Consider the following 27,062-nt stretch of genomic DNA (forward strand, 5'->3'; position numbering starts at 1 on the left):
AAATACAGGACATGATCGTTATAATATTTTTTTGTACGAATATATATTTTGTATGCAACACAAATGTACGTAAATTCCATAGGCTGAGATATATTTTTTAATTGAAGTACGAGTAACGATACGATACGAGAAACTAAAGGGCGAAGACTACATTCACGTGGCGACTTTTTAGGCTCTAAATTTGCTTGTGAATGGTGCAATGGTGAACAAAAAATTGCACACTTTTGACAGCAAAAGCTATTTTAATATGGATTGCCGCAAAATTCGTAAGTTAATCTCTCTATTGATTTTATAAAATTGCGCACAGAGTTTACCTTTTATAATTATACATGAACATACTAAAACTCAGCATCTTCAAATTTCAACGAAAATTTATTAAATCGATTTGGAAACTCACTCAAACATTGTCATAAATTAATTATTATCGTCGTTAAAAAATATTAAATAATGGATTTGAATAACATAACCCTTTGTCAAATCATTCCTTGTGTTAATGTCACCCAACAGAAAGAAACGACACCCTTTTCAGTTTATTTTACTCTATAATTACTTTATATATTTCGCTTCCTTAACGTCTAGCCTATATTCTGGTCGAAAAGCTTATTTTTTCTATGGTGCCTTAATACGTATAAACGCTCAACATTTAAAAAATATGTGTCGTAACTCTCCGAGAAAATATAGTTTACATCATATTGGGTGGAATAAAGTTAATTGAAAAGATGTGCAACAATCTACTAAAAATAAATATCTGTTACAAAATTAATCGATTTATGAATAGTAATTCCAATCGATTATCTTTTGGTGCATACACGCAATTCGTAACTACCTAGTAGAAGGGCTTTCATGCATGCTGACGCCGACACAAAAAAGAGAATTTTAAGGTTCGGTCTGATCCAGCTGCCCCCCAAAGTTGAGCTCATTTCTTCTCTTGTTAATTACAATCCGTCACCCGGTCAACTATAAAGCTTGTAGCCCCCTACAGACTGGCTCTCTCTCTCTCTCTATTGTTCCTAACGTGATCTACAGCAAGCCTTCTGTTCATTCCGGCGAACGGCTCATTATTCTTTCGAGAATTTTCTTCTTAATTCATTATTTTACTTAGCTTCCTGGGCGCTTACATTTCCTAGCGTATAGCTTATAGCCTCAACCGAAATGGAAATTAGTGAAAATAATCTAACATTTTTTCTTATTTCTAGCCAAAAAAATCCGCGCCCCTTGCCACGTGACCTTTGCTAGAGCAGCGGTTCCTCGAGAAGTTTCGACATTCGCGCAGAGCAAAGCGTTGTCGTTCATTCAAGCAGCGTGGCGGCAGAGTCAGTCCACCCACAGACTTCCGTAAAGTTGAAATTTGTCGTCTCTCTCATCGTAAGCGCGTGTAAGTATTATCTGCTAACCGTATTAGAATGTTCTAAAGGTGCTTCAAACGTTATGATAAATAAGATGTCCAAGACGTTTTATCTCTTGATGCCGGTTACACGTGGTGGTGCCTGGTGCATTAGTTAATGCCAATGTAGACAAAACTACATTAAAAAATGAAGTTTCTAAGATACAAAGTACCGGCGTAGTTAATTCCTTATGTAAGATAATCAATATTTTATAGGGAGTTTACCTGCTATCGATTTGTAGATTCTTTTATGAAGACACCCGATCAAATGAGCGGTAGGTGCGCGGATATACGCGTAAGTCTTCTCGATGGTAGTGCAACGGCAATGTGTTTGCCTAATAAGGTGAGACATAGTGGGGTACTCTGTTTGAAACCTGACGTAAATAGATATTTAGTGCTAAAGGCGGCTAAACGTTGGAAGCAATGACCCGGTACAAAATTCTTAAGTCTATTGCGGTACGAGGCTATTTTATTCAACTGACTGTACTTTGCTCATTTGACTTCTCATGACTTGATGTCCCGCTATCTCATCTAATTTTTGTTCGTTTTTGTGCCACTTGCTGTCTCTAGAATAAGGAAATATGAACAGGCTTTTGCGTCCAGCTTGCCGGCAGGCTATGGCCGTCGTCTATTCCCAAGCCCATCTGCGTATGGGAATGCGTGCATTGGCGACAAGTTCCCAGCTATTTAATGCGAAAGACATAAAATTTGGTGGGGATGTGCGCGCCCTTATGCTTCAAGGAGTCGATGTTCTGGCCGATGCTGTAGCAGTTACAATGGGCCCTAAAGGACGCAACGTTATTCTTGAGCAGTCTTGGGGAGGACCTAAAATCACAAAGGACGGCGTCACTGTCGCCAAAGGTTAGTATTTTGTTCTCATATATATATGTATATAGGTTTGAAAACAATCCGAAAACGAAATAGTATCTGAGATCACACGAAGAGTAAATCATCGCATTTCCTAATGCATTGAAGAATATATCAGAAGAGCAGTTAATGTATGCCTGCGTCCTGGTGCTCATATTCCTTGCTGTGCTTAACGGAAATTAGGCCTGCACGAGGATTTTTACTTAATTTTTATATGACAGTGGAAAGACAAACTTAAGAAAACAGTAAAATAATAGCCTATCTGAGGCTAGCCGAGAAAATTTTAGTTAATTGCAAACGTTTCATAGCCATAGATTACGAACAATAAAAAAATTCGTAGTAGCAAATATCTTATTCACATATTATGTCTCTAACCGATTGCAGGAATCGAGCTTAAGGATAAGTTCCAAAACATCGGTGCTAAGCTTGTCCAGGATGTCGCTAACAACACGAATGAGGCGGCTGGCGATGGTACAACCACGGCGACAGTACTTGCGCGGGCCATCGCTCGAGAGGGCTTCAACCAGATCTCGAAGGGCGCCAACCCTATTGAGATTCGTCGCGGTGTAATGCAAGCCGTTGATGTATGCATTGATGAGCTAAAGAAACTTAGCAAGCAGGTAACAACTCCCGAGGAGATTGCTCAAGTTGCTACGATTTCGGCAAATGGCGACAATCAGATTGGCACTCTGATATCTGACGCTATGAAAAGGGTCGGCCGAGATGGAGTAATCACCGTCAAAGATGGCAAAACATTGACCGACGAACTGGAGGTAATCGAAGGCATGAAGTTCGATCGAGGATATATCTCGCCATACTTCATCAATACACCAAAGGGTGCTAAAGTACAATTTGAAGATGCTTTGGTGCTGTTTTCTGAGAAGAAGATTTCAAACGGCCAACAGCTGATTCCGGCCCTCGAGATGGCGAATCAGGCTCGTCGACCTCTGCTCATTGTGGCTGAGGACGTCGATGGAGAGGCTCTGTCGATGCTTGTCTTAAACAGGCTTAAGGTCGGGCTGCAGGTCGTTGCTGTGAAGGCCCCCGGTTTCGGTGATAACCGTAAGAACACCCTGCATGACATGGCTATCGCTTCAGGTGGTATAGTCTTCGGCGACGAGGCTAACCTCGTCAAAATGGAGGATATCCAGATGAGCGACTTTGGCCAAATTGGAGAAGTGACCGTTACAAAGGACGATACGCTCTGCCTTAAGGGCAAGGGCCAAAAGGCTGACATTGACCGCCGTATCAACCAGATCAAAGACGAGATTGAAATGTCAACATCGGAGTATGAGAAGGAAAAGCTCTCAGAGCGTTTGGCCCGTCTCTCAAGTGGTGTTGCCCTGCTCAAAGTTGGCGGTAGTTCAGAGGTCGAGGTGAATGAGAAGAAGGACCGCGTAAACGACGCTCTGTGCGCCACCCGTGCTGCTGTCGAAGAGGGGATCGTGCCCGGCGGTGGAACGGCCCTGCTTCGTTGTCTCCCAGCTCTCGAGGCACTAAAGTGCGACACTCCCGATCAGCAGATGGGTGTAGAGATCGTCAAGAAGGCATTACGAACGCCTGCTACCCAAATCGCTGCTAATGGCGGACTAGAATCGTCAGTGATTGTCAACAAGATCATCGAGTCGAAGGAGCGCGATTTTGGTTACGATGCGGCCAACGATAAGTTCGTCGACATGATCAAAGCTGGTATCATTGATCCGACTAAAGTCGTACGAACGGCGCTGACCGACGCGTCAGGGGTCGCTTCACTGCTAACGACGGCCGAAGCGGTGATCGTCGAGCTTCCTAAAGAGGACAAGGAGATGGGTGGTGGCATGGGCGGTATGGGCGGAATGGGTGGCATGGGTGGTATGGGTGGAATGATGTAAGAATAATGGGTACACCTCCATTACTGGCTAGTATTGCATATGCATCCGAGAGAGGGACATCGCATTTCTTGTAATATTTTCCTTGATTTTTCTCATCATCTATCGTTTTACTTTACGTAAGCAGGGCATAGCATAATTCTTGAGCCAGTAACAACGAACCTGCTTTTTAAAACCGTTTGTGGGCAGTAACATCTCCTGCACAAAATGTGGTAAAATTCTATTCGATTTAGCGTAGAAATCAACTTCTATTTAGCATAGAAATCAACGCAACCCGGTTTATATATATACAAGACGCTTATATTTTATGAGCACTTCATAGGCGTATAAGTTTATTCAGCGGCTGTTAGTATTGCCACTAATAATGTTGTCATTAGCAAATCATGAGTGCGTGTTATATGATATGATGGCTATTCAAGTTTAACATAAAAAGGTAAAAAGAGCGAGAGAACTAATTTCGGGAAAAGTCCAGCAAAACAACGCGGAAGACTCCGGCTGCGAACGACTATTGTAAGAACAAAAAAGCTATCGGAAACAACAGCTGCTTTGGGTGATACGGGAAATAAAACACCGAAGAGATGCGTGTGGCACGAAGTCGTCAATCGGTCGGTCGGCCATCTGAACATGTTGAAATTATTGAATTAGTTTTTATATAGGTGAACATACCATTACATAGTACGTATATATATAGACGGCCGATTTCCGCTAATGTACAAATGCTGAACCATACTGGTGTTAATAAAACTCCTTTATACATACTTTTTACTCGAGTTGTCTATAACATTTTCAGTGGTAGCGCAAAACGACAAATGTGCATAGCAATAAGAAACTTTTCAAACATTTTCAGTGGCAGCGCAAAACGACAAACGTGCATAGCAATAAGAAACTTTTCAATCACACATAGACAAAATATTAGATGGGAACACTCCAAATGCAATGCATAGCAATAAGAAACTTTTCAATCACACATAGACGAAAAATTCCATAGGAACAATCCAAATCCAAACATAGGTGGTATTTGCGCTTTCTGGCCGATCTCAATTGATCAAATTTTCTGAAATGATTGCCATGTGGTACCGTATGCATTCTTTACAGTTGTGTACTTGCGCTAGCTGGGCGAGTTAATAATTTAAAGAATGGCGTTAGGAGAATGGATTCCTATAGATCAAAGTGCAATGGATTCCTATAGATCAAAGTGCACTTGCACTTAACGAATAGAATTAATAGAATTAGAGCAAGCTATATGGGAATTTCCAGCTTTTTTTTACACCTCATACGAACCATGTTATGGGAATTTACAGCTTTTTTTTACACCTTACACGAACCATGTTGGTTAGTGGGTTATAGAGTGCAAACTCAAGTAGAATATCTCAGTCGCTTAGATCATCCCAAGAGAAAATAGAATACTCTATCCCAGTCGTTTAGATTATTCCAAGGGAAAAAGGATTATTTCATTTTGTTGACGCAATCGTTCGTATAATTATTACAATCTAATAACAGTCGACGTTATCTGCAGCATGTATATTCTCCCAAACAGGTCTACGCTGCAATCTGCTTTAGAATTTCTACGCATGAAGAATATGCCGTTACGGTAGCTTTAAAACAGCTGCCGAAGCCGAGATAACACAGTGAAAAGGACAGAAATGGACAAACCCGTCGTCCCAAACAGATGATTAGAAAAGACCTGTGCACCCCTTCACCGTTACAAGTCTTGTTCCTCATATGTTCATATGTATAGAATGAATTAAATGAAAGAGCACATCTTGATTGGCTTCCAGCACGTGCTCAACACATGAATGACGTGATTCTCTTGTCAAAATATCGAATGTCAAACAGATATTGCAGCAGGGGAGTTAAGAAGTTAAGCTACTTTCTTTGTTTTTCACTGGAATAGATTGTTTCAGCCTATAGAGAATACACTGTCGTCTAACACGCTGATTATGTGTTGTAATTATACCCGCCAGCACAACAACAGCGACATACATAAAGCTGAATGTATGTTATAGGTATAACAAAATTTCTGTATCAACAGTCGTAGTAATAGATGGTCACGATGTTTTTGTCTTTTGGATGTTTTCGCTTATGTAATACTTCTGCTGGAAAATGCGATTTCCTTTTATTAAATGTCCATGAAATAGATCTCAGAATTCATGCAATAATGGCCGGTGAACGCTAGCCGAAACTGCATGAACAGAGACGGGTTGTGTTGAGTATTAAGGACACCATTGCGCGTGCACTGTGTAATATTACGAAATATATTCAATCTGTTAGGCTGGTGATATTTTGCCAGTATTAGGACCATGTTGTGGTCTAGACCCCAACCCGGATACAGATACACTTCGTTTTGTGCTAGAAGCCGTCTGATAAAATGCTTATTGGCGATACCAGACACAACGCTCGAAAGACAGAGGTCGGTGATATTTGACAACGAAACTAGAAAGTGGATATTTGGCGTTAAATTACGTAAATAATTTAGAAGAGAAGTAAAAATAGCACCCTATGGCAATAATTCGACTTGGACTTGAATTCGACTATTGTTGTTTTCGTTAGTTCAGGATATGGGCATACAAACAGTATAGAGCAAGTATTTAAAATTGACATCGATCGTAGACTTTACTCACAAACCGCTGGATCAAGCGAATCTGCCGATTCGCTTAACATTGTTACAGTCTTTTACCGAAAATGACGATATTTATAGAATTGGCTAAAATATTCGCAATACAGGTGCTTCAATCAATTAATTAATTAAGAAAAATCATAGGTCTAATTCTATTAGTTTTAAAATACATATTCTTTTAGTGGTTCCTGGATAACGTCTTGAGTAATATGCCTGCTCCATAATAAATAAAGAGTACAGTAATTAATATATAACTAAATAGACAAAGGTTTAAATTCTGATAAATTTTTGTAATTATCACTGAACTAGTTTCTGAGTTTTTGCAGTAGAGATATGCACGCATATGTGTTCGATAGAATGTGGACTGACACCACAAAAACTGCTTTGTATACTTCCGGAAAAAAATTAGTTAATCCCAACACTAAAAAGTAGTAACGGAGGCTGCTGATTATAGACACGACGTATTTAATAGATCAATTTGTCGGTTATGATCTGCTCAGCTTCAAAGGACACTATTGTTTGTAATAGCTTACCCCTTTTTTGTTTAACGTAACCATCTTTAATAAACGATGATGTCAGGGGCGTTCGCTCACTGCGGTGATCCGGTGAGCTTATCGAAACGAAAAAAGTAAACCTATAGTAAAACTAGCGATAATTAGATCTGTTTGAGCAGTGCATATTAAGATTATGAAACTGTACTTTTCCAACTTCGAATAGTGTTCATTTGCGTTTTCCGACGCCCGGAATAGGGACACACAAACAAAGTAGCCCCCTGTAGCTTCTATATGACACTACCATCGATTCTATATTGCGCAGCACCTCGCGCTTATTTCAAATCACCGTACTACCAGTAACCCGTACCCGATCCCATACAACTAAAAGAGCAGAGCACCGCGCTACTATTAGCCCATACCATATTTTATGCTATTAGTAAGAAAATACCTGAACAAATTTATCTACACTTTGCTGTAACGATCCTAAACACACTAAAACACTTGATGCTTAAGTTTCATATATAAAACCACGATTTATTCACGTACAGGATATATATAGTACATATGAGTGATCCATACACACACAGTAAAACACGGTAAACACCCCGTTGCCTAGCAGCACGCCGATTACAGGGTGGGGTAAAAAAATTCCCTTACTATGAAAAATTTGCAATAATTAGAGAACATTGGCTGCTATCTTCGCCTGTATAATGCTTCCATTCATTATTGTGTTTCGTTCCCATCATTAACATTTAATTTTACATATGGATCTGTGTGTATGCCTGGGGTGTTCTTCATTTCTACAGAATTCATTTCTATCGAGAACGACTCTAATCCTGCCATTTCGCGAGAATATCGGACTCTTTAAAAATAAACAGCTCCTTCTTATCGACCTCGATTTTTTGGCCTCCATACTCTGGCAGGAGTACGCGATCTCCAGCCTTTACCTATAATTACCAGAGGGAGAACAGAATTTGGACTTGTTAGGACAAAATACTAACATATAGATGGAATCTGGCTGTAAAGCCACTCTGTAATTTTATATAAAAGGAACTACAGTCTTCATTGTGAAGCGAGCTTGACAATCTTATGTGAAGGGAACTACGTGTTTCCTCTGAAACGAGCTAGACGATCGATAAAAGCTATCTGACTGGAAACCGTGTATATGATAGCAAATCTAACCGTGACTTCTACGCATAAACAATAGTATGTCCATTTCTACATATAAGTTTATATTTATGGCCAATCTGCAATTCGCATTTTTTTACATTTGCTGCACATTATTTAGTAATAGATTTTTATTAAGCACACTTACTGAACAAGGAATCCTTTCCCCGTTTTTGGTTAGGGCACCAGCTCCGACCTCGATGACTGTAGCAACCTGAACCTTGCTTTGGCTTTGCTCAGGAAGCAGAATGCCACCTTTGGATTTCACTTCTGGGGCAAACCGTTCGACGAGGATTCGGTCTAGCAGGGGTATGAGACGTCGTCCAGCAGCGGCCATTTTCTCACTTCTCTGGTATTGAGGATAACTGTCATTAGGAGAATACAAAAGCATGTAGAAAGGTGAATGAATGTATCTAATTATTTCAAGAAGAAAACTCTTCTTGTAACAAAAGTGCAAAAGTGGAAATGTTAGTATTCAGCTTTCTGATAATAGTTTAAGTAGGCGTCGCTAGTTCATTTAGGCTGGGTGTCTAAGCAAACTTACGAAAAAATGAACTGAATGAGCGTATACAGTACGTAACGAATATTATAACTACGAGATATAAATACGACTTTACAGTTCCACGTAGGCAGCAACACGGCTAACTGAACAGCGTTTGGTTTTATGGCTAATACGTAACTAACCGGTAGGTACACGCAACGTGGTTGGATCGTTTCAAACCGGTAAAGAAAATCATTAGCCATTCTTTGAAGTGATAGTTTCTTAGCTTAAAAGCATCCTTGATTATCTACAGAAGTCGCAAAGCGGTAGATATTTCTATTATGTTGATAAAGTTCATAAACTCTTCAATTACGTTAAGTGGGCCTTTCTATATTCTAGAAAATTCGCGTAGTGATATCCGATACACGAAAAATCTTATAAGTTTATGTCGAGTTGTAACCTTTTTTTGTAACAGGGCAACGACGAATTTCAAGGGTATGACATTTATTAATAGCGAGCGGAAATTGCATTGGGCAACACTTACATGAGTCGAGCAGCAGGACTTAGATCCGTGAACAACGACACGCCACGGACAAAGGCAACGTGCGCGAGGGACAGTGGCAGCGTGCGCGAGTCACAGGCCGGCTACCTTCTTTGCTTACCCCACCCAAGAATACAGCGTTTATAGAAGCTTCGCGCCGGTGAGAGCCAACGGCGGGTAAATTTAAATGGAGAGAACGCCGGCTATAGAATGGTCGCTGAGATCTGCAGGCATAAGTCGGGCTGCGCCGTAGGCATATGATATTGAACAAGGAAGAAAAAGCAAGAGAGAGGAAATGAAAGGCTAAAATTTTCCGGAAAAAGTGTTAAAATGTGGTAAAATGCTTCAAAAATTTGCCCTTTGTCCAAAAAAATTTTTCGCGCAATTGTTTTTACGCGCGTACAGCTATTATTATATATCACTGTACGAATGTTCTAGAACTAATTTATTTTGAAATGCTGAGGTTTTCTGTAATTGGGAACCTAGGAACGTAATGTGAGCGCGGTTTCGCTAGTAGAATAGCCAAGTTTTTATTTCAACAATTTGAAAAAGCAGACAAGAGTCTTACCTTATGGCGTACCAAGATGTGTTCTAGCGCTACCCTTACACACTGTATAACATGAAACAAAAATATTGTGTGTTTCGATATTAGCATCGAAAGCATTCCTCTTCGGATTCTGCCCGCATTTCTGGCAGAACTATATAGTATAAGGTTACTGTATTAAATTACTTTTGTTTTCTTCTTTTTTGTGTATTTTTTTTTTCGTAATTTTAACGTGTATGGTAAAAGATGATGTACGGATGCCATAACTCTATGAGGCCTAGGAAACATAACAAAGTGTAAAAAGTTATCGAAATTCTTTCAGACATTCAGGCTATTCTTGTCGTTAACTGGGATCTCTTTTTTAAGAACTTAGGTTTTTCATACAGTGTGCCAAAGATTTTTTACTCGATTACTCCCTGTTTCGTGCTTTTCCTGTTGTAGAGACTTTTTTTTAACTATCTTATGGTTTCAATAATCTCTATTTTATGCTTTCGAGAGCTAAATCAATATAAAAAACAGATAAAGCAGAAAAAAAATTAGCAGTTATGAATGCCTGCCTGCCAATGGAGTAATTTGTCTATATATTAGCCATCAAGTAGTGCTACCAATATAGTGCGAGTATCTGTCGCTGTTTCTTGCTTTTATCTGAATACTCCTGGCATTTATGTAAATAATCTTAACAGTGTATAATCGGGACACCAGCATTTCTAGTAGCGGCTATGTTTTCTAATGGGACATTTATCATAAAAAAATGGTTTTATTTTTGCTCTAGTATTGAAAAATTTATGTCTTCTATACTTCTTTATAAATCGAAATATAGAAAGGTACTAAAAACTTAGACGAGAACATCACGAACTCCGATTTCCTTACAGGCCTCGCGCAGAGTTGGATCCAGGGAAACGCCAAAGTTTAGTCTGAATTACATAATCAGCTGGCCTGATAAGTGCCAAATACTGATATTCGTGTTAACAATAAAACAAGGTTTAAATAAGAAAGATTCTGTAAAATATGTATTTATTATACTTGTAATTCAAAAGTACCGCTTCTGTCCGCTTCTTGTATGATTCAATACCAACTACCTCGAGATTATATTTAATTTTCTGTTTAATTCGTTGCTCTTACGGGAAAGTAGATAACCACTGTTCGTGCAACAAAAATTATTTATAATATTCAAGTTAATGACGAATGAGAATGAATATCTCAATGAATTCGTTTTGTCTCTGGCTTAATGTTATTACAAGTAATTTTTATCTCTAATATAATTCATGCGAGCACTTTCTAGGTTATGTTCTATATTGAAAATCATTGAATAAACATGGGCTACCAAAAAATAATTCGACTCGTACAAGAGGAACCAAAAAATAGTCTCTTGCTTTAAAAAATGGAGTAGACAAGATCTAACATCATTTGAAGTAGGATTTGCTAAAATAGCGTAATCAATAAAAAAAAAGAGGAGAAACTATTAGGTTTAGTCCTTATTCTTATAAACGATAAAAATATCAAGCTTAATTAGCGGCAATTTAATCTGAGAAGTTGAACGGAATACTATGAAGACTATTTCAAGATTTTCAGAATACGCTTTTTCCGAAACTTTATACTCGTATGGAAACCCGATGTGTATGGAACAAGCATATTGGGTTTGAAAGCGTTTTTTATATATTAAGGGTTCAGAAGACTTTCAGATAACTCGTCCAATGGTTGTCGATGCCTATATCGTATACAACTAGATGCATTTTTCGAAATGCAAAAAGATAACTTTTTGGGGTTCAGCATCGTTACACCGGTTGGGTAATAAAGTGTGGGGCTCATTTTCCATCACTGTTCTCATGTATATTTTTTAAAATATATTATTTAATTTTTTATTGTGCTTTCTCTAACGGACTTTAATCTCGACCTGAATGTTCCGTTAGTATGTTTTTAAACACATTAGCAGACTATCTTTTTTTTATGAGAAGAAGTAGTCGGAATCAGCTTTTCGATATAGCATTAAGGATTTGCCCGACCAGTACAGTTAGCCAAGGTAGGGTTTTCTGGACCTATCTGGGTTTTTCTAACAGTTTTATGAAACGGAACGGCCACTATATAAGCAGTTATTTGCTTAACTTTTGTTAGTCTTTTGTATTAATTTTTCCTGATAATAATTTTTTAAGAGTACTGAGACTGGAACAAGTATGGCTTTGTTGCTTTTATTCTTTATGGTTGTCAAGGCAATGTACTCAAACAGGTAAGCATTGGCTACCTGTTTGCTAAACGACGCCGCTCCACTATCAAGGATTTTGCTGGAAGTAAACACAGATTCATTTGAGAATTCTAGAAAATCCTGACTTGAAGAAATCATTGTTATACAAAAGCGTTTACGAGCATTTACCTGTACACATAGTAACATAAAAGCAAATCGCATAGGCCTTGTTAGGACAATTTCTTTGGTATGAGTAGTTTTCTAGTTGAACTAAACTTAGAGCTGGTGACGTAGTTCAGAAATGAGATTCGGCTGTCGTATGCAGACACAACTAGTACGCGTGCTGGAATAAAGCCACATATACAATAGTTACATTATAATTTTCTCTATCATTGGATGCCCAGTGTAGTGCTATTTATTTTAGCTTATGCATTAAAAGCTAATGCGTGGGTCGCACGCGCTTGACTGAATATAACAATAAAAATCGATACTGCCCGAGAGCCTATGTCAAATTGTAAAGGTCGTCCGAAACCTTAACAGGACCTAGACGCACTTTATTCTATTCTGGAAGGTTTACTTACATTAACATATTTGTATGAATCATACACGGTCGTATACATGCTCGAACATTGGTTTCTTTGACCTCCTTATGGTTCTTTTGACCAGTACGGGATTGTGTTTTTGCATAAGGTTGGCAAATTTATATGATAAGCATTATTGGTTAACAATTAGGACTCACATGCAGTTTGCGCAAATAGTGCGCATGACTATGCGTACCGGTGAAAACCACTAAATTGATACGAATATTTTGCCTTTTAGTCATGGCTGCAACGATTTCTTCAGTTTTGTTTGGCAAAAAGCTCAGCAGGTCACGGTTCACTGAACAGGCTAAAAGATGCCAAATCTACCGGAATTAGGACCACAGCAGGTACTTGAAACACACATCTCTATCATTCTCTGAGTTTCTGGTTGGCATATAATTTTAAAGTAACCATATTCTATTGCAGATGAAGTACTATGCATAAATATTAGATAGTAAGTATTAAGCTTCTTCTAAGTGTGACATAATCACAGTGATCGATTACTCGGATAGCCAACTTAGAATGGCTTTTCAAGTTTACGTCAGCGGTGTTGTTTTCTAAGAACTTTAAGAAGCTTTTTTAATTCAGATTTTCTTGAGCCAGATTTTTGAAACAGTGTGGTACGCATTTTGGCTTTCATTTGAATACGTCAAGCAGTTCGCATATTTTGTTGTTGTAAAAACATTATAAATTTTCCGCACTCTAAAATTTAGAACTTGAAAGAACTTGTTGTGGTATTCATCAGTTTTGTTGAAATGAGAGTCGGTCAAATTTTTTATATCGAAGTTGCTAGACAAGATCGATGGAAATTTAATCCAAATGCTTTTTAACGCGAAATTATAGGCACCAACCAGTTGCTTCAAAGCTCTTTTGTTTTATTAGCTTGTTCTAGGGTTCAATTCTAAGTCGGTTGTGCCCTAAACGCCTTTTTGATAAACTATCTTTGGTTGGCGGGAAAATTTTCAGTTAGTTTTAGTTTGTCGCTTGCTGATAGCCAAGTCTCATATACTTTTGGCAAGTGCTCTCTTTGTCCTACCTAACTGGCTGTTGTCACATTCTTTAGATTGGAAGGCCTTTTAAGGCTAGCTTTTTTTTTAATAATACAACCACTTCGAGATACTACAAAATAAAGGCCATATTTAAGATTAACTTACTTGGACCAATATTGAATAAGAAGTCGAAACGGGTCATAAAAATAAAAACAAGTTGACTCAAAATACAACAAAAAACTTATCGAGACCCTTTTTGAACTTTAACCTTAAAAGATAACGAATATAGTGTCAATTTATTTCAAACCCAAAACTCGGAAAAAGTTTCGATTATAAACAAAGATGGTAAGAACTTCAATACGTCTGATCAATCAAGCGAACTTTACTGAAGTGTTGTGAAAAGCCGCGATGTAAAAAATAAATCTCTTTTTCTAGAGAAATTGTGTCAATGAATTATATACAAAGGAAGAAAAACACAGACCGGTTTAGAGGTGGAAGTTGTTTTTAAAGCAGATACCTGAACGACCGCAGGTACGTGGTTAGAATTAGTTTATTTGGCAATTTGAATAATTTTGGTCTTTTGCTCAGCATCGATTTGCATGTAGCTTTTTACTTACCTATTTTCGGCCTACTTTTTTTACAGCACAACTTGAATGATTAATTTTCAGAAAGGGACGGTGATTTACGTTTCAAGGAGGGAGGACGCCGAATTCAATGTTCGCTTTACGATACCGCCGGTATGGTAAATGTTTGCTAAAATCATTTTCTTTCTAAACTCGTTTCGCAGTTTTCCAAGTTCGAAAAAATAACTTCTTTAATACATAGTTAGAATCGATACGTTACCAGTACTAGTTCTCCAAAACAAGTCAAGTGACTTTTGATTGTGGCAATAAGATATTTGTAATCCAGCGTCATTCAAGTGTACCTAATATCGTTACCTTAATTATTTTTAAGGCCATTTCCTCGTCTACTGGTACATATACGAATAAACGAGAAAAATCGCATTTTTCCTTCCTCACAATCCTTCCTCACACATTTTTCGGTTTGTCTCGAAATCATTCTAGTTACAAAGAAAACCTGCCGCCTCTTTTTATATCAAGCTTCTTGATTTGTACAACAGTAATAGCGAATGAGAAGTATATTGCATATTACAGAATAAATAAAAATGTAGAATAAGAATTTTCGTCGCAGGATTTTATGTGTTAGGTCATGTTTTCATGTTGTACGTCCGGCTCTTAGCCATCAGGCATTAGTTTAGATGGCCGGCTTCCAGTGCGAAACGAAGTGTGTCTGCGCCCAAATACGAACTTAAACCCCCTTGTATTCACAGATTTAGCAGTCAAACATGCTACCCACTGCGCTATCACGATGATTTTCTATATTCTTTGCTAAGTTATCCTCCTCCCTCTGTATCTTCCTACAATACAAGGAGGAGAGATCTAACAAAACGGGACAACATTTGTATACAAGAAAACAGGCCTCTCATACCTGTTGATTGACGCATCCGTATTCTAAACTTGAAATTCTTAGTTATTAGTATTATTATGGCTCCTAGATTATAGAAGACACCTGAACGTTCAAATTAGTTTAATCATTAGCCAGCTATGTTATGCAGGTTAGCTTCATAATGCTTCCATAGTATTTCAAAAGCTGTTTGTATTACAGCATGGCTACTACTTTAACGTGAACTGGGACGAGAATGGGCGATTTCTCAAAAATGGGACCGGTATTATGTACCATGTATTTAGTGTCTTTGTGACCTACATGAGGCTTAAGTGAGTGTGTTTGCATGCATTGTACTCGTACTTCGAAATGTATACAAAAAATTTTTCATGCAAATTAAATCCACTCATCAATTTTTCACTGAGTGAATAAATTCACTTGATCAGATTTTACCTATTCACTTCATACGAGGCTATGAATTCCAATTGTCAAACTCACACCTAATAACTTTTTTGCTAATGTTGCGTTGACCACGCAGTTACAGCATTCAGATACCTCACGAGCACACGACAGGTACATATGTGTCGTCGACTGGCCAGTGGACAGGTTCCTTAAGTTCGTTGCAAGTTAAGGTAAGTGAATTTTGCCATTTGCGGTGCTCGCTGATTGCAGTTACACAGCAGGACTAGACAATCAAATACTTTAATTAGATCAACATCCCTTATGCATAAAGCCTCACGTGAATATTTCGGCTGACAGTGTGCTAAGCAAGAAAAATGTTTGCAGTTCTTACTCAATAAGCCTACTTCGGCCCCTACTACTTTCTCATAGACACTTATATACCGAGGAAAATCGGCCAAGAAAAGGACCAAAACCAAAACGCGCCATATATTTATATTGACACCATGAACGGTTATTAGTATAGCAGAAGAGTGCTTAGTCTAAGCACAATCACATATGACAAATAGCATAATGGGATGCTTTGGGCAGATTCTGAGTGCGAAGGTCAAAACACAATCTTACTGGATGCATAACGGGAACCTTGGATTAAAGGATATGAATTTTAGCCAATGTTAGACAAGCGAAATTACTCGTCGAATTCAAATTTTCCCCCGTCTAAGACTGGGACTATAAAACTGGTAAAATGACAAGCAATTGACTTGAATAAATGGATATTTTTTTAGGAGGTGGATGTAGCGATTGGACCATTTATTCCAACTGAGGAGAGAATTAAGGATTTTCAGATAACAACACCATTCATCTGGGACGCCTCGCGCATAGCAGCAGGTTTGAAAAATCTACGTGTACGACAGATGTCTCTCTATACGATGAACAAGTTCACCTTGATACTAATACTAATAACAATGATAAACTATATAAAAACACTATACAGATTAGGTGAAGCGGCTACACAAAATAAAAATGCGCTATTGCAATACCACTGAGAAAAAGAATGTAGACCTACAACAGGGAATGGACACACTGCTATCAACAGCTGAGCATAGCAAATAGTTTAGCGTGCGAATTTAGGTACTATGTTTTTTTTCAAATGTTCAGTTAACCATCTACGGCTGAACCTGTGACAAAAACATCTCGACGCCTTTACTGAATTTAATCTTCTTATGTCTTTGTTAAAACCTAGCATACGCTCAAAAATAGAATGAAAATTCTGTCGAATGCTTTCTCCAGGTCAAAGTTTCACCGTGTCGGTAAACATGTTTGGCTACGTCCGGATCTTCACCTGGCAAACGTGGGCGTTGATATGTTGCTCTGCCATTTTCATGGCTTTGCTAAGTACGTCATTTGAAAAGATGTTACGACCATACTTCGCAGACCATCCGACCTTGTTTCGCAGAAAAGTGAACAAAACATTTGGAAATCTTTTTGGAAGATATCTATTCAATTACTGTGCTAACATCGTCATGATGGGTGAGCCTGTTTTATTTAGATGAAATATTTGAAACACCAAATAAGCTGGATTGCTGGTTCAAGCTAAGCCAAACAGGCATGGTTAAACAAAAAAAAAAAATTGTTTTCAGCAATTTATTAACTCTACACGCTGCCATAACTAGAGTCGCCGGTTAAGGGTGTACGTTTATTTATCCAACGGGGTTCAGGCAAAGAAGTAGTTTGTTATCTGGAGAATGAGAACTAGATTTCAAGGAAAATATCTAAACTATAGATCTTTGTCATACATTTACAATATACATTATTATAATAACTTAAGTTATAATAATTTATATAAAGTATCTAGATCGGTTACCAAGCTAATGGTTGCACAGAAGTTGTAAAGATACGCCGCTATGTATTTTACAAACGAGTTCTTTTCACTTCTATTTTGTATTCAGGTACCGATGAGAAGTGGCTCCCCGGCACTTATAGTCTTCGGATACTTCTGACTGTCTGGCTTATAGCTATTCTCATCATTTTGCAAGTGTTTAATGCAAAAATTCGTGCTACGCTTTTGATCAAAACGGAACCCCCACGCGTGGAGAACGCTGCTACAGTAATTGCAAGACAACTGGTTCCTTTCATGTGGCGAGGAAGCGCGTATCCTTTTATTTTTAGGGTGACAATTATATTACACATATTTGCAAAAAGACAGATGCATGCCGAAAAAATTACGATATTTTTGCACGAATACGACACAGGGAACTTGGGAACTTTTGTTTGTCCCTCAACAATCACTTACGCTGACACGAGGTGCACGAAAGGGGATGAAATAATAAGTACATTGAGAAAGCTTCTGGAAAGAGAGTAAGGTCTAAGCGAAGTTATGGTCATAACCACGACCTAATGTTTTTTTTATTTTATTTTTTTGGTAATTAGAGCTCAAAGGATCCATATCTGATGGAAATTGAACGGCTTTCCGTCTTGTTGAAGTCGCAGTATTTCGATTCTGAGCTTTTTCTGCCTCCTCGACTCATCGACGTGCTTGCAGGTCGAGCGGTTATAATTGCGGATACAGTCACCCTCACAAGTGGTTAGTGAGTTCAGCTATCCTAACAAAGGTACATCTGAGGTGCGATGAAACAGTGTACCTAAATCGACATCTCAGATACCAAAGAGTGGCTATTTGTATTACACTCATGTCCTCGGTTCTTTGAAAAATGGTTCATGTTTAAATATGTTTATAACAAGTTCTTTGTTGCCATCGCGTTGCCTTCGCAACAGTGTTAACTCATCTTGCTTTAAATGTACAAAGGCTAGCGCTGAAACGTCAATAAGCTCCCAAGACGCTACGCTGTTACAGTTAACAAACGCACTATTTCGCACACGGGTCTGATGCCATGAAAAAACATAAATACTTTTTTTTTTTGTGAGCTCAATAACTTTTCTGTTGCGTTTTGGCTCGTTCTGCAGGTATAATCCAAAACTGTATGGACGTTCCACCAGCTCAGCGTACCGGTTTTTACTATATAGGCCGAGAGCCATGCAGTCATCATTATTTAGGGTTGATGATGCAGCAAGATATACATCCAAGGCTTCGGAAAGCTATTAACTACAAGTACGATTTTTGTATTGGATGGCTATGTATTAAAGTTTCCTACTTTCTCGTGTTAGCGGGGAGCAATTTTAGTTGTACGGTATAGGTGAGTGATCATCTTGGAAGAGGCCACAATAGCCAAGGCTTCAGCTTTTCCTTTCGTTTGCAGATCTCCATGGAGCTTCTGTTACCTTTTCATTCGTTTATTCCAAGGTACCTAGTGTAATTGATGCTCCTCTGAGCATAGCTTTCTAGGGAAAACTGCAATTTTGATATGTCGTACAGCAGAACTTCTAGTCGTGCTCATTCACATAGGATTCGTCAGATGCTTGATTCCGGCTTGGTGTATATGTGGAGGGAACGCTCACTGCAGTCGCTAGATACCTGTAGCCGTCGCGATGAAAGTCAGGATAATAATGCTCGTCCACTCGATCTACAGGACGTTCAGGTTGGTTCCCTGCTCTTTTTGTACGTAATTTTTATCCATCAAACAGACATCTTCTCGGGATAACTAACTTAGAAGAACATATGATCAGGACAAAATGAAATAGATAGCACGAATACGACCAATGAGAGTAGCATGCTTTGTTGCTTCAGATACTTCTATAGAAGACGAATTTTACCTTCGTACTTCAATCCAGTATAGTCGAAAACTAAAGACATCGCTGACGAAAACTAGTTTGACCGAAAACGGTAATTATAGTGGAGTAAGCTCGTTATGCTCGCCCGAAGGGTAACTTCTTAAACTAATAAGAAAATAATAAAACGATAGTATTTATGCTATTGACAGATTAACTTACATTCAAATGTTATTTGCAGGGTCTGTTTTACATGCTGATTCTACTCCTAAGCTTTGATTTGCTGCTTCTGTTAGCGGAGTTGGCAGTGAGCTTATTGTGTTTCTGCATACGAAAGAAGGCCATAGCAGTCCCCTGCCTCGAAAATGTTTTGCCCGACTTCATTTTCAAAACGAAAAACAATAACGATAGATTTCATAAGATTGTGTTCGTAAAAAGACATTATACATGAATAGAGGATCTGTCATTTAAGGTGTGATAGTGAGAGATAAACGCGTAAATGTGTAATAAAGAACATGTAAAAAGAAGTGATGTGTAAATTCAGTGTTATCCCTTGAAGATAAAGCTACTGTCAAACGCTATAACTTATTGCACATTTCAACTAGGTATTTCAGTAAATGTCTGCTAGATGAAGATAGCGGTTTACTTCTTATTTTCTAAAAAAAAAAAAATTACCTTTGTTGGAATCCTAGCGTATTATTAGGTGAAGACGGTTTATATTGTAATTCTAGTGCTTAAAATTAACGTGACTGATAAATATCCCGAGTTAGTTTTCTTTTATCGATATATGATTGAACTGTTTGGAGGGTTCTTGTTTTAACTGTGGCGGTTTATGGAAATTATCATAATAGCATAGGGTAGTAAAAAGATATAACGTTTTAGGCACGCAATCACCAACAATGAGAATTAATTATATTTCCATGTAACTAATTCCCACTAGTAATAGTTTCGACCAACAGTCTATTGCCTGATAGGGGACAAAAGCTTGTATCGACATAGGTACACAATTACTCATAACATTGAAGATTCTATCATGGCGTCCATAGCTTAACTACACCTGGATTGCTGTTTGGAACATTCAATAAGACAGGCAATTATGACCAATAGACTATCTAAACGTAACATTGTGGCCAAACGGCCTGTCCCAAGGCCGACTTCCCCTAACCCTTTTTTTCGTCATTTCCCATTTACAAAAGCACTACCAACGTTCGGCAACGAGATAAGTGCATCCACCCCCCTTAGACGAAACGATTGCGAGAAATTAAACTCACAAGTATATAAAATATGCTAATTTAAATCATACAGGTTTAACCAGCAGTTAATCAGAAGCCAATTAGAAGTATCCTGAAAATTAAACGTATTATTATTACTTTACCCGCTTCATGTGACAGTGTTATTTCGCAGAATAGAGTTAGAACATATCCAGATACGATTTTCTTAAATTGCAGTACAAAACAAAATACTCTCTTGAAAAACTATTAGCAGTAACAATTGAGTGCTTATTTAAACGAATTTCACGTTTGGTACTGCCGTACTTTTACCTACTGCCAGTACCTATCACACACCTTTTCAACCTGTCTCGACTTCTAGAGGAGCAACGTTTCGTACCCGCGGGAAGCGTTATGACTAAATTAGAAACATGCACAATGACGCCTTACAATTAAATATTGTCCGTACATCGTCACAGGTAGTAGTCTGGTGAGAGTCTGATTTTCGGACTAAGAAACAAGTCCGAAAACCTAACAATATGTCTCTACATCTACGTACTGCTACCCGATAGTCCACAAACTGTACTACCGACTGCCCAATAATAGGTGCATGACTATTGCGAACCAGTAGGATGGCACTGGGCTAAGCGTAAGTCAACAAATATCACGATCGAGTCATCGATTATGCGCTGCCGAGATGAGTAACCGTCTGTTGCTAGAGCCAAAACGTGCCCTGTCGTTTGGAGTAGATATACGTTTATAGTGTGATACAAACATGTTCTTCACGACTGATGATTTCGTGTGCTTCACTGACTTGTGAAGTTCGAATAGTAGTAAAGCACTATTCTCTCGTTTCGTTTGTGTCTTTTCTAGCGGAACGTCGATCCGTTTTGTCGGGCGACGTTAATTTTCAGTAGACGAGGAGTCACGCTGGTCGAGTTGGTTACGATACATGCGTTACAGCAAGTGATAATGCTAGATAGATCTCTTTATATATCGACAAGCACATAATTAAATTTTGACAATTTACTTTGGCAATTGTATAGTTTTAGATTTTCAGTCCCAGAAATCATCTTACTCGTTTCTCGGGTGGTGGGCCTCCCATCGAATGTCTAAAGTTCCTCATCACATGGGATTACAGGGTACGAGAGCTGTCACTAAATAGAGGGGCGTTTCTATTTAGTCAGTAAAATTCAAACCCATAATACCGGGAACATAGTAGAACAATGATTTCGTGCATTGTTCATTTGAACTTCACTTAATTCGAAGCGACAGTGCCGGAAGCGTGTAGGCAATATACGTTTTGACTGGACTCGATGCGGAGTTGTAGGTAAGCCTTTAGCTTGTGCTTGCTACCGGAAATATGCACGCACAACGTCAACTGAAGTTTTTACACGTCAGTCTCAAGCGGACGTACCATGCCTAATTGACTGTCATAAATCACCGTTACTGCTCCGATCTCCTACTTTTGCAGAGCGGATTATATACCACTCAAAGCTGAAGCAGGTTCCGTAGCATCCGTTGTTTCGCTTCGTGTCACGGTGATCCAGTGAAAACAGCTTTATTCGCGGTCAACACCTTGTCGTCCACTGTTCTTGGCTTATTTAAATGTAGGACTCGTTCGGTGTATCAAAAGAAATAATTCAGGCCTTTGCCTTTGGTGCCGGTAAATTCATTATCATCACGTACATGCCAACAAGTGCACCTAAAACAAGTAGCTTTAATAGTACAATACATGAATCTCTCTCTCGTTTTGCGTATTGCTATTAAATGCAATATAAAACTGACCGCAGTTTTACGTGGATGACTTGCGAAGATCATGCACTGTCAATAGCAATTCCGCCGTTTGTCGTTATCTAGTAATAATACTCATACTATTAGAGCTTTGCCTTAGCTTCCTTTTATATTGTATATTCGTTCGTTCACCACCGACATAGAGAGCTGTACTTCGTGTGACTGTACAGTTAAGACGCTAGATGACATAGAGGGTGGCGATAGACGCACTATTTCTTTGGTCGAATCGAACAAAAAGTCTATGGAAGGGCCACGGCCTGAAGGATCGATGTTATTGTAGATCGTAGTTTATGCCACGGTACCAAGCACTAATGAATGGACAAACCGCATTCCTGGTCATTATTTTTACTGCGAATTTTACATGAAGCCTCGAGATCACAAATTTGAGCAGCATGGACAGTTATTGAGAGCTGATTAATATACGAAATGTATCAACTTGAAGTCAGTGGCAGCTTAATTTTCTAAGCGTATCTTAAAAAAAAAATAAAATTGTTATTGGACGTAGTACACAAGCGCCATAGCTAGCTCTTTGGACAGGATAATGCCGTGCGAATTAAAGCGAAAATAAAGGCCCGTTAACTTATCTAAAGAAATGTTATTCACAGTAGCTTAATGTGTCTAGTACACTGTAACGTAAGACCTTGATGCGGATAACTTCGGGTAACTTAACCTTCGGGCAAAAGCCACAATATTTAAATGAACCATAAGATTGTAACGAACAACATCATTGCCATTTTAGTCTTCTTCAGTACTTCAGAAGACTTGGCCCATTCCGAATTCTGCCAGACGAGAGCCCTAATTGATGAAGCGATGAAAGCGATGATTTGACCTAGTAAGCATGAACTAATAAGAAAGCAGTTGACACCTTCGAATATCGTCTATGCAGAACACAGGGGTTTCATAAACGTGATGAAGATTTTATAGGTAATCTCGTGTACATCTATGATGTTTTTCGTTGTTTAAAAGTTTAGTTGCTAGCCAGCCTAGCCAGGGGGTTAACAAGGTGCAATTATTGGTAGGCCCAAAGCAATTAACTTTGGGCCAACCGTTGCGAATATCGTCTCATGACCTTCCCGCGAAGCCCGTCTTATAAAGTCTTGTGTGCAGTGTACTATAACGTATGAAGTTTATTACGCCATGTTGTTATAAATGTCGTATTTCAAGTGTCTTTATGATACCTAAAAAAGGTGACCCAGTGATCTCGATTGACTTATTAGTTGTTAACATATCATCATTCTACTGCTAGGCGCTACCGGAAAGCCTTAGCATTGAAAAGATGTCTCTGAATCTAAAAGTAGATTTGTCCGCCGACAAACAATTGACAAAAATATTCGTGATGTATTTACCAGGTTCGTACCACATAATAAATGAAGATACGAAGCCCTACCCTACGGCGCAGCCACGCCGGCCCATCGAAGTTCAGTGAGGAATTTTGAGCCAAGGCCATGGACGACCTAAATACTTCTTTAACCACGTTCTAGTAAATGAAGTTTTCATATTAGCGTAATCAATGGCTTAGTTATGAAGCCTGGTAAAAAAAAATTCAACGAATAAATTTTACTGCCGCATATTTCACACAGTGCCGACCGTCTAACCATGCAGTAGCTCATAAATGCACAAGAAGGTCGTATGACGTCCCTCACAGAAATGGGCTTCCGACAAACAAATTATTTAGTACAAAACTGCGTCAGATCCGACAGAACGACTGCTAAATTTTATATTAGTGCCATTAAACTTTGATCCTAACGTTTTCTCTATCAAAGCAATTTATAAGTAACAATTACACCACTTATGTGCATAAGGAAGCCCTTTCATGTGTCGAATTTATTATGTCGAAGAATAAAATGCAAATTTGTATATACCAGGATATTGTTTTGGCGGAATTCCAAAAGCAGTTGCAGATAATACCTTAAATTGTCTCGCGGCCGTCAGTGAAGAGCTCAAGGCTGCAGCTTTTTAGCGTAGTTTGATGATAATGATTATGCAGCATCGATAGCTATCTAACAGCTGAAAGAAAGGTTAAACTAGCCACCAAAAATCTCACCTTTTTGCGCTTTGTTAGGACACAAAATCGGAGAGAGGTTTAAGGAAACCTTAATAGAGCAGATCTCCATAAAGCTTTGTTTTTCTGAACACAAATTCGAAGAGACATATGAGAAGCTACGTCCAGCATCGCTCATTATGCGGACGGCTTTAATGATCCTTCAATGAGGAAGCGATGAAGGGGAGATGGCAACTGATGCTGTACAAAAGTAAAAGGCTGTAGATGACTTACTGGAAAGTCTTGTTGACTCTGCAATACTGGTTTTTAGGATCTTGACCTTTATAGCGCTGAAAAAGACAGACAAAGTAAAAGACTCCTGTGTAGAAACATCCGCGTGGAAATTAAAATGCTGGCCTGAAACATCGGAGGTAAAACTAGAAATCGCAGACTGGTAGTGAAAGAGATTTATTAGGCTTAATAACGGAACAAAGGAACAACTCGACTGTAGCAGACAGAGTAAACTAGAGGAACTCGCAATAGAACTGGTACACTGAGAGCCTGGAGTTAAATAAACAAAAGCTATTGTCGTTAACCATGTGTTGCGACTCACCGGACAAGCTAAGAACTTTGCTGCAAATGAGTTAGATCCTAGAGATCTACTAAAATACACCATGATTCTATACATGATCTTCATAGGGTGAGAGGAAGACCCAGCAAACTAGGAAAACTGGAGTATTACCGCGTCACAGTTTAACGGCTTGAATTTGCTCCCAAAACGGTCCCTAAAGCTACGGCCAAAGCCATTCAAGTTTTTTGGAAAAGATGAAAACCCCGGCAGAAGAATTCGGGCGGCTGTCCGTTTGCCCCAGAAGCGCAACGTACGCCGGACGGAGGACCTTGACTGGGTGGGTAGAGCTTGGCATGGCTGAAGGACATGGCAGTAGGCTCGTTTCCTTACCACGTCATGAGTAGCGTTAGATGAGAATAACTGTGGAGATCTTAGCTAGAAAAACTGGAACCTTTGCTAATGTTATGACGAAGACGAAACCGAAAAGGGCAGGAAGGCAAAAAGCGTGAGGGCAGACGGAGGAACAAGATGGTCCTTTGCAAGTATGACAGCACAGCGCCTCTGCGTCGCGAAAATGCTTAACAGGATGCAGTACCGCGTCGACCCAAGTTAGAACAACGTTGCTATAACGGGCAGTAGGACGCTCAAAAGCGTTCGTACGAACCTAATGCTAAGGCAGCATAGAAAGATGCTGCACCAAGCTTCCTCGATATTCTGAAGATTTAGAAACAAGCCACGTCTAAGAAAACGTTACCCCAGTTTGTGTACGACATTGTGGCATAAATATCATCTATTGTGCGTAGCATGCGCATATTTTCACAGTTGTACCACCATTATGAATGGCATTTGTTCCACTCAGGCTTCTTATTGTGGAAGATTGGACGGACACGTATAGTGTTCCCCTAAGGGCATTTCGTTCGTTCGCTAAATGGAATCACCTTCAGTGCTAACAGCTGTTAGTCGTCGTCGTATAAACTCACTCATGGCGTGGCAGAATGGACGCCAGATAAGCATGACAGAGCAAAAGGCAGTCCTTTTTTGTTAGAGAAAGACTTGCTTTTCGCCGCTAGCGATTTTCCACATCGATACCAGTTAAACACACTGCTAGAATATAGCGCAAAATTGGATTAATGTATAACATCACTCTCATTATGGTTATGAAAGCCAGCGCCATTTCTATTTATTGTTTGCGTGAAGTTTTCCAAAGTGAAGTACGCCAAAGATTGTAGAACTAAAATATCACCACGAGTACTTCAAATATAAACACGTAGCACAGACAATGGCCTGTAGATAAGGGAAAATATTTGGAGCATCGAAATGGGCGAAAAAAGAGATAGTCGTATCAAAAGCAGTTTGCTGTTCGACTGAAGACGGCCCATGTATATCGGTAAATAGCTTATTTCAAGTTGTAAGGCAAGTATTATAATTAAGTACTACTTTAGATGGCTGGCTCGAGCAGCAAGGGAAACGTGCTTTCATAGTGATAATGTACTTACCTGTTAAATGAAAGAACACGTAAAGCCTGAGAAGCAACTTGACGGTTGTTCTGTACAATTCGTATGGTTTCAATAGGTCCTTCCAGGTATCATGAGGTAAGAGCACCGTGGAGCTTCCGTGTGCTCGTGCTTACTTGCTCTAGATGAATCTGCCTCCGGCACTAAAATCCATTTCAACGTATTTAATTAAATATTCATTCGAATGGTAACTGGTTAAAACAAATTACTGTTCGAAAAGTTGGATTTCACGTGTGTTGCTCGTATACAAATACATACACGCGTCTATAACATACATTGTTGTAAAGTCTTTGAACTGTTACTTTTCTCGGTGTTTTCATCAGCGGACAAATTTTTACCCTTTTGATGAAGTCTTTAATCGCTTTTTATAACCCTATGTTGAACTATAAGGAACTATAAGGTAAAATATATTTTTTGAGGAATCATCTCTGTTTAAATTGGAAAGCCGTTTCGCTGCCAGTGATATATATATGTATATATATCTTCAATACTTGAAAAAATTTACTTTGGTACGTTTTGGCAATTCTTAGCCAATTGTTTACACAACCTCAGCGAAATGCGTGTTTTATTAAATTATTTAAGGGAAAGTACAAAAATTGCGTTTGCCCAATAAGATAGTCGAGCTATAATCATAAATATTGACCACCAACTCATTTAGAAATTAGATGAAAATTATTTTCGAGGTTATTTTTGATTGAAAAGAAAAAATTGCTTGTTACTTATGCAGAGACACAGCCCTTAGCCATGAGTAGTTCTTTGTGGAATCGAACTAAG

General features: G+C 38.8%; 3 protein-coding genes and 1 long non-coding RNA gene across 4 annotated transcripts; 3 read left to right on the top strand and 1 right to left on the bottom strand.

The window, feature by feature from the left end:
• The first annotated feature begins 1,242 nt into the window (after positions 1 to 1,242).
• LOC111270665 (heat shock protein 60A) lies at positions 1,243 to 4,881 on the top strand. The gene is made up of 3 exons (XM_022851015.2): positions 1,243 to 1,375; positions 1,955 to 2,245; positions 2,636 to 4,881. Exons 2-3 carry the CDS (start codon positions 1,966 to 1,968, stop codon positions 4,120 to 4,122), a joined length of 1,767 nt encoding a protein of 588 aa, XP_022706750.1. The 5' UTR covers positions 1,243 to 1,375; positions 1,955 to 1,965; the 3' UTR covers positions 4,123 to 4,881.
• A 2,857-nt stretch (positions 4,882 to 7,738) lies between these two features.
• On the bottom strand, positions 7,739 to 9,571 carry LOC111270667 (10 kDa heat shock protein, mitochondrial). The gene is made up of 3 exons (XM_022851017.2): positions 9,423 to 9,571; positions 8,546 to 8,762; positions 7,739 to 8,177 (listed from the first exon to the last, which is right to left on the bottom strand). The coding sequence occupies exons 2-3, from the start codon at positions 8,732 to 8,734 to the stop codon at positions 8,061 to 8,063; spliced, it is 306 nt and encodes a 101-aa protein (XP_022706752.1). The 5' UTR covers positions 8,735 to 8,762; positions 9,423 to 9,571; the 3' UTR covers positions 7,739 to 8,060.
• A 48-nt stretch (positions 9,572 to 9,619) lies between these two features.
• LOC111270669 (uncharacterized) lies at positions 9,620 to 10,960 on the top strand. Its single transcript, XR_002686397.2, has 2 exons — positions 9,620 to 9,754; positions 10,836 to 10,960. It is a non-coding gene; the product is annotated as an uncharacterized LOC111270669 (long non-coding RNA).
• A 4,450-nt stretch (positions 10,961 to 15,410) lies between these two features.
• Positions 15,411 to 19,793, top strand: LOC111270666 (uncharacterized). The gene is made up of 9 exons (XM_022851016.2): positions 15,411 to 15,487; positions 15,694 to 15,787; positions 16,340 to 16,442; positions 16,845 to 17,084; positions 17,504 to 17,724; positions 17,985 to 18,138; positions 18,519 to 18,663; positions 18,958 to 19,090; positions 19,462 to 19,793. The coding sequence occupies exons 1-9, from the start codon at positions 15,444 to 15,446 to the stop codon at positions 19,669 to 19,671; spliced, it is 1,344 nt and encodes a 447-aa protein (XP_022706751.2). The 5' UTR covers positions 15,411 to 15,443; the 3' UTR covers positions 19,672 to 19,793.
• The last annotated feature ends 7,269 nt before the right edge of the window (positions 19,794 to 27,062 follow it).

Source organism: Varroa jacobsoni, unplaced genomic scaffold, assembly GCF_002532875.2.
Source record: "Varroa jacobsoni isolate VJ856 unplaced genomic scaffold, vjacob_1.0 contig00046, whole genome shotgun sequence".
Lineage (NCBI taxonomy): Eukaryota > Metazoa > Arthropoda > Arachnida > Mesostigmata > Varroidae > Varroa > Varroa jacobsoni.